This window comes from Muntiacus reevesi, chromosome 2 (assembly GCF_963930625.1).
Source record: "Muntiacus reevesi chromosome 2, mMunRee1.1, whole genome shotgun sequence".
NCBI classification, from domain to species: domain Eukaryota; kingdom Metazoa; phylum Chordata; class Mammalia; order Artiodactyla; family Cervidae; genus Muntiacus; species Muntiacus reevesi.
Window position 1 is genome coordinate 73,151,025 of NC_089250.1, and position 7,048 is coordinate 73,158,072.

Genomic DNA, 7,048 nt, shown 5'->3' on the forward strand with positions numbered 1-7,048 from the left:
TGTTATCTTAAAGATGATGTACATGGGGAAGAATTTTCTTTGGGTTGCCTCCTTCTTGGTTTAAGTATAAATGAAGCTTAGAGAAATAAAGGAGCATCGTTGACTGCAGCGATCCTCTCGACCCCATCTGTCCTGTGTCTTTATTTCTTAGCCTAAAGGAACGCGTCGTGTTGCTCGCTGAAATATCCCGGCTGGTCCGGCAGTAGACATCTCTCCACTCTCTGGTTATCTTCTTCTCCCCGCCGGCAGAGGCCAGTTTTTGCCTCCCTGTTGCTGCTGACACCTCCCCCACCTGCTAGCCAGCATGTCACGTGGCTGACCATCCACCCGTCGACCATCATCACAGGCTCAACCTTCTCGCTGCTCTCGTGCCTTCACTCTGACTCTGTAGGGTCTTTCCTCTACTGATGCCATCCTTTCACAACACAAATCAGATGCTCCTGTTTAAAACCTCCTGAGTTGCGTTAATAAAAACCCGGTCTTGTTACCAGGCCTGGAATGACCCAGCGCTTACCCACTTCTCTGATTTCACTTCCCACTTCTCCTCCTTGCTTGGCTGCCAACCAGTCCCACTGGCCTTGCTGTCCCTCGAGGAAGTTCCTCCTTCACCAACTTGGTACATCATGCTCCACCCACCATCTCTTGGTTCTCAGGCATGTCTTAGCTCCAATGTCACTTCATCAGAGGCTTCTCTGACCACTCCTGCCACTCCCACCGCAACGTGCATTCCTCGCGGTCACTTGGGATCTCAGCATCATTTACAGCCCTCATCACTGTCTGAAACTGTCTTAGGTACTTAGTTTGTTTCCCGAGCGGTTCATGTCCCCTCTGTCTCCGGTGCCTGACACAAAGCGAATATTAGGTATCTGCTGACGTAACGCCTGCACACATGGGTCAACTATTCCCTCCACAAGGCAGAGACTAGCTATATTAGTTGGACAGTACAGGAGGAAACTGGGGAATGAGCCTGCAGTCTCGTTGAGAATATTCATTGAAAAAATTATGGCCAGCCTCTGCGGCCTTGGAATTCTTTGAAAAACAGTGTGATATAATGCCAATACATAATATAATAATTTAAACACATGTCATTGCCAGCATCTCATTTCTTAAAGGATAAGTGGAGTTAAGCAGCATTTTTCATTTTTTTTTTACCATACTCTCAAAAAGAACTGTATTTTACACCGAAACTTAGTATGTACTGTTGTCTATATACACATTTGAAACAAGTTTCATAAAGCAGTATTTACAATACTACATATAATGCACTTTAATATTTTCTAATCCTTGATTCCATTTCTTTTGTTAATATGCTGGTTGCATCCCATTGTATTGGTTTCAAGAGGACTATGTCATGAACACAACAACAAAAAAGGCTGGGTTAGAGAGCTGATAAAGATACACTGCCACCAACTGAGGCTCTGTCCCAGTCTCTCCAGGGCTGAAAAGCGGTTCAGTGTGGTTCACTGGTTCAGTATGCGGTTCAGCGTTTTGTAACGTCACGCCCTTCAATCTGAGGAGTGCGCCTTACAACTGCAGAGAAAGTCTGAGATTTATTCTGAACGCCCAGTCCTGCCAGACACATACAGAGTGAGTGAGGACAGCGAACTGCAGGTGGTAACGCCGAACAAGCACGATCACAGCGCTGAAAATTCCCCGACCATCTTTATTTAGGTAGAATCTCGTACTCATGGCCTTCCTTCAAATGTACTGTGAACAGCTTCCTGCCTGTGGTTGTCACACAGAGAATTCTTCTAGCCCACCATGGATCTCTTTCTCCCTCTGAGGCGCACCTCATCTAATTTTTTTAACACTGGTTTGGCCTTTCTGGAGGAGGTGGAGTAGCTCTTCAGAAAGGCTTCGAACACAGTCTCAGTGTTGGGATGGGTACTGAGGAAGGCCTTCTCTAGCACGTACAGGTCAACTCCCTTGTCTTCCGGAAGTGCTGAAATGAAGCTCAGCCCAAAGTCTATGAGCACAATGTTCAGCTGCTCCAGGGGGGGTTTTAGGAGCATGTTGGATGTGGTGAGGTCACCATGAATGAGGTCTTCATCGTGCATTCGAGCCAAAACCTGCCCAATTGTCCTGGCTAAGCCCAGGAGACTTTGGGGAGATTTTTCAGTCTCCAGAGTGGATTCAATATAATCTCGAACAGTCACTGAGCCTTCGATTTCTTCCATAAATAAGCAGTTGGAAGCATAGTCCACAAAAAAGACAACTGGGGCACATATTCCTGTAACCAAGATATAAGGGGTCATTGAATTAGATACTTTTTTTTTTTTCTTAATAGTAACCTTAATTTTCTAGCTTAATCAGAAAAATTTTCCAATGTGTATCTGTATATTTGGGGGAAAAAATTTAGGAATACTGCAGAATGTACAGCTTTCCTTCTCTGGAAGTTTCTCCTGCCAGACTATGCTTAGATCACCCCAGCTAAAGTCAGCACAGTCAAAGCTCCCTCCTCCCTTCCACCCACTGAGATTGAACTTCATTTGTCATATTGGGGCTTCCCTGGTAGCTCAGTTGGTAAAGAATCCACCTTCAATGCAGGAGAACCCAGTTCAATTCCTGAGTCCAGAAGATCCACTGGAGAAGGGATAGGCTACCCACTCAAGTATTCTTGGGTTTCCCTGGGGGCTCAGTTGATAAAGAATCCGCCAGCAACATGGGAGACCTGAGTTCGATCCCTGGGTTGGGAAGATCGCTTAGAGAAGGAACAAGGCTACCCACTCCAGTATTTCTGGCCTGGAAAATTCCATGGACCGTGTAGTCCATGGGTCGCAAAGAGTCGGACACAACTGAGCGACTTTCACTTTCACTGTCATACTTCTTCCCTAAAATACAAATCCAAATAGAGCCAGAAGGGTAAGCACCAACAGTCATATGTTCAAACATACGAAAGCAGTTTCCCGACAAGGACCCAAGCAGGAGGTCAAGCAGCATACTGGCTAGAGACGCATCTTTACAGAGAGGAAGGACAGGTTCAAATCCCAGCTCCCTTCCTTATTAACTGTGTATCTTTAAAGACACATGCATTTCTCTAAGCCTCCATTTCTGCCTCTATAACATGAGAACAGTATACCAATAATCCAATGATTTCACTGAATTTGAAGATTCAATGCCTCTTTACTGAATGTCAATCACACTCAAGACACTTCGAGATACTAGAGACAAACGTGTAGAGACACAGCAGGAAACAAAGCAACTGGGGTCCCTGCTTAATAGAACTTAGCTCCTGGAAAGGGTGAAAACAGGAAATATGAACACATGCATAACTTTGCAAATCCAAGCCAGGGCAGAGACAGTGTGCTTGTTGGCAACTGAATTTCTTCCAGATCTCCCAACACCTAACAATGTCTCGGCGTACAGTAGATGCCTAAAAAATTACCAATGAAAGAAACAAAGATAGAAAGTGTAAAAGTGAAAAGCCAGTGTTGCTGAGTCAGAGGGATAGGGGGTGAAAGCCTTACTAACTGTGTAAACTTGAGCAAGTTACTTCTCCCCTCTGAACCTTGTTTCTCAACAGAGGCAAAGGTTTATGGTCATGGTGCAAAATAGTATTTAGTCAAAGCTATGGTTTTTCCAGTAGTCATGTACGGATGTGAGAGTTGGACTATAAAGCAAGCTAAGTGCCAAAGAATTGATGCTTTTGAACTGTGGTGTTGGAGAAGACTCCTGAGAGTCCCTTGGACTGCAAGGAGATCCAACCAGTCCATCCTAAAGGAGATCAGTCCTGGGTGTTCACTGGAAGGACTGATGCTGAAGCAACACTTTGGCCAGCTGATGTGAAGAACTGACTCATTTGAAAAGACACTGCTACTGGGAAAGACTGAAGGCAGGAGGAGAAGGGGACGACAGAGAAAGAGATGGTTGGATGGCACCACCGACTGGATGGACATGAGTTTGGGCAAGCTCCGGGAGCTGGTGATGAACAGGGAAGCCTGGTGTGCTACAGTCCATGGAGTTGCAAAGAGTTGGACACGACTGAGCGACTGAACTGAGCCAGACTGTGTGAACCCAGAGACCCTGGCTCCTGGACAAGTACCTGTAAATACATCTGCTTCTTAAAAGTAACTAACAAAAAAAATAACAGTGGTCGAAAGTTGAGACTGTACAGATGGGGAAACTGAGGCTCGGGGCACTTAAAAGACATGCTCAACGTTGAGTAAAGGTGGAAGAGTCGGGAACTGAACCAGGCGCCAAGAGCTCCGGGACAAATGCTCATCACTACAACGTCAAGTGGCTTCTTAAGAGTTAATGAAAGGAAAAGAAGGCTGCAAGGATGACATTTCTTAATGGAAAGCCTTGAAGAAGGTACAAATGGAGAAACTGAGTCAAATCTCGCCCCACCCCCACCCCCGCAGCGCAGGGGAGCCCCTCACCTGCGTCGCCCGGGCCCCGGAGCCTCGGGGGTTTCCCGCGTCCCCAAGCTGGGCCGTCTTACCTGCGCGGCGACAGCGGAGCAACGCCCGGGCCTCCTGCACAGTCCGCCGCCGGCTGAGCCGCGCTTCCAGCGTCGGGTGCCGATAGCCCTTGGGGAAGCGGTGCTTCACCACGGCCGCGCGGCCCTGAAATCGGCCGCGGAATACGCGCGCCTCGGCGCCCTGTTTCACCAGCTCCAGGCCGCTCAGGAAGCGGCTGCTCCGCTCCCGGGCTGCGGCCAGTGCTTCGGCCGCGGGCGCCAGCTCCTCGTTCGGCTCAGCGGCAGCAGCGCCGGTCGCCGCCATGTTTGCGTTTCAGCGTCGCCGCTCGGCCGCCTCCGGAAACTGTCGGGGCTGCTTCGGCTCGCTCCGGAAATGCTCGGGCCTCTTCGGACTCTTTAAGGCCGACTCTTTTGCCTCGTGGAAGTGGCTCCCCCTCCCAACCTTTCAGCTCTTTTCTAAGGCTCCTGGCCCCGCCACTCGGCTCTTCGGCTATTTCCGTAAACCCTCGGCAGCTCTCCGTGAGCCGCTCTTTCCACTCCTCGGCTCTTTCCGGAAGCCCTTCGTGACTCTGGCGGTTGGCTGTGGTGGTGCCGCCTCTCAGCTCTTCGGCTATTTCCGGAAAGCTTCGGCATCTCTCTGAAAAATCTATTTTGGAATCTGCTGTCAGTAATCTATCTGGATCCTGGAAAGTTGTACTTCACAGTCCCTGCGTTTCATTCATACACAGGGAAGGTAACCTTTTCAAACATCAGACCCTTTGTTTTGGCCTAATGTGGTTTCCAGCACCTTTCATCAGTTCAGCCTACTTGAAGCTCCTATAGAACCAATTCTATTTGGTTTGGAAAACCCAGTTTCCCAAGTTTGTAGTTTCATTATAATTCTTAGTGTCCATATGGTCATCTCCATGGTTACCAAATCTGAGTTACTCTGTATGGTTGTTAGCATAACTGAGGCCATCTTGGGTCTGTACAGTTCCTTCTGCTTACCCTACCTATGGCTGTTCTGTGTAGTAAATCTCTGTCATCAGTGATTTTTAGGTCCAGGTGGCCTCTATGCTTTGTTAGCCTCCAAACGATGAAGACCTTTGCTGATGTGCTCTTGGTTTCTGCAAAAACTAGTTACCCATTCATAAATCTTGACTTAGGAATGCACTTCCTGTTTCCAAGGATGTACCCCTAAACCCTAGGTTAACTATAAAATTGTCCCAATGGCCTCTTGAAGGTTCAAAGTGCAGCTGCAAATGCTTCTGGAATGCTGTCCACTTGATTCTACCCTGTAAGTTACCTTATAATAAACTTATCTATTGATTATATGGAGCTGCCTGCCTTGTTTTCCATTCTCAAGATACCTTTTCAGTTTGGTGGACACTTTTTGTTTCCTCCAATTTCCAACACCGTCCTTTGGAAAAATCCATTGTGAAAACATATTTAAAAGTCCCAGGCTTGCTATAGTCAGACTGGTTCTGACTTCTACCATAGGAAATCTAGTTTAAAATCTTTCAGTGGCTCCCTGTTGTGCTTCAGATAAAGACCCATGAGGTCCTGCATGGGGCCCTGTGTCCCTCTCGCAGATTCATCTCCCACCAAACTCCCCTTTGCTCTGGGATCTTCAAACACATTTGCCTTCTCTCAGTCTCATTCTTGCCAGGCTCCCTCTTGCCATGGGGCCTTTGCACCTGCTATTGCCCACATCAGAAGTGCTCTTCCTTCTCTTGGTTGCCTAAACTCATCTAGGCATCTTTCCATTTCCAGCTCAAATGTTATTTCCTCAGGAAGCCTTCCCTGACTTCTCATAGGAGGGAAAACCCAACTTAATGATTCCTGGAGTCCCTGTGAATCTCTCTTTTGTGTTGCCTTTTTGCTTGCTTATATGACTATTTGATTAGTGGCAGGATTTAGTTCCCCACAGGTGGTTAATCTGAGGGCCTTAGTTCCTCCCTGGCTATTGCCTGGAGGGCACCCTCAATTCTTGCCACTCCACTGGGCCTCTCCACTGGGCAACTCATAACACAGCAAGTAGCTTCATCAGAGACAGTAAGTGATCAGAAGAGGTTTAGCAAGATGGAAATCACCATCTTTCATAACCTGATCTCTAAAATGACAAACATTTTAGAGTACACTTTTGCTGTATTCTCTTTGTTAGAAATGAGTTACCAGGTCCTGCCTCGCCTCAAGGGAAACCATTTTTTTTTTTAAATAATGTTTATCCTTTAAATATTTATTTATTTTAATTATTTTGTGGCTGAGCTGGGTCTTCGTTGCTTCATGTGGGCCTTCTCTAGTTGCAGTGTTGCGGTGAGTGGCAGCTACTCTCTAGTTGCGGTGTGGGGGCTTCTCATTGCAGTGGCTTCCCTTGTGGTGGTTTCTCTTGTGTTGGAGAATGGGCTTTGGAGCACATGGGCTCAGTAGTTGTGGCTCGTGGGCTTGCCGTTTGCCCCATGGCTTGTGGAATCTTCCCAGACCAGGGATTGAGCCCAGATTCCCTGCATTGGCACGTGGGCTCAAGCCACTGAATCACCAGGGAAGTCCAAGGGAAGTCATTTTTGAAGACGCCTACCAAAATGCCCAGTTAGAACTTTTTCTTTCTCATTTGGGGCAACCAGTGAAGAGAGATTCTCTATTCTCTAG

The 7,048-nt window shown here is 47.4% G+C and overlaps 1 protein-coding gene across 1 annotated transcript; it reads right to left on the reverse strand.

Moving 5' to 3' along the window:
* Positions 1–409: 409 nt before the first annotated feature.
* TP53RK (TP53 regulating kinase) lies at positions 410–4,885 on the reverse strand. Its single transcript, XM_065922114.1, has 2 exons — positions 4,442–4,885; positions 410–2,230 (listed from the first exon to the last, which is right to left on the reverse strand). The coding sequence occupies exons 1-2, from the start codon at positions 4,722–4,724 to the stop codon at positions 1,752–1,754; spliced, it is 762 nt and encodes a 253-aa protein (XP_065778186.1). The 5' UTR covers positions 4,725–4,885; the 3' UTR covers positions 410–1,751.
* Positions 4,886–7,048: the final 2,163 nt, after the last annotated feature.

Bases quoted from the DNA above. Each gene is read 5' to 3' on its own strand.
- TP53RK (XM_065922114.1), bottom strand. From the start codon at position 4,724: ATGGCGGCGACCGGCGCTGCTGCCGCTGAGCCGAACGAGGAGCTGGCG. The intron at 2,231-4,441 runs GTAAGACGGCCC...TCTTGGTTACAG, and splicing joins GCTCCGCTGTCGCCGCGCAG to GAATATGTGCCCCAGTTGTC.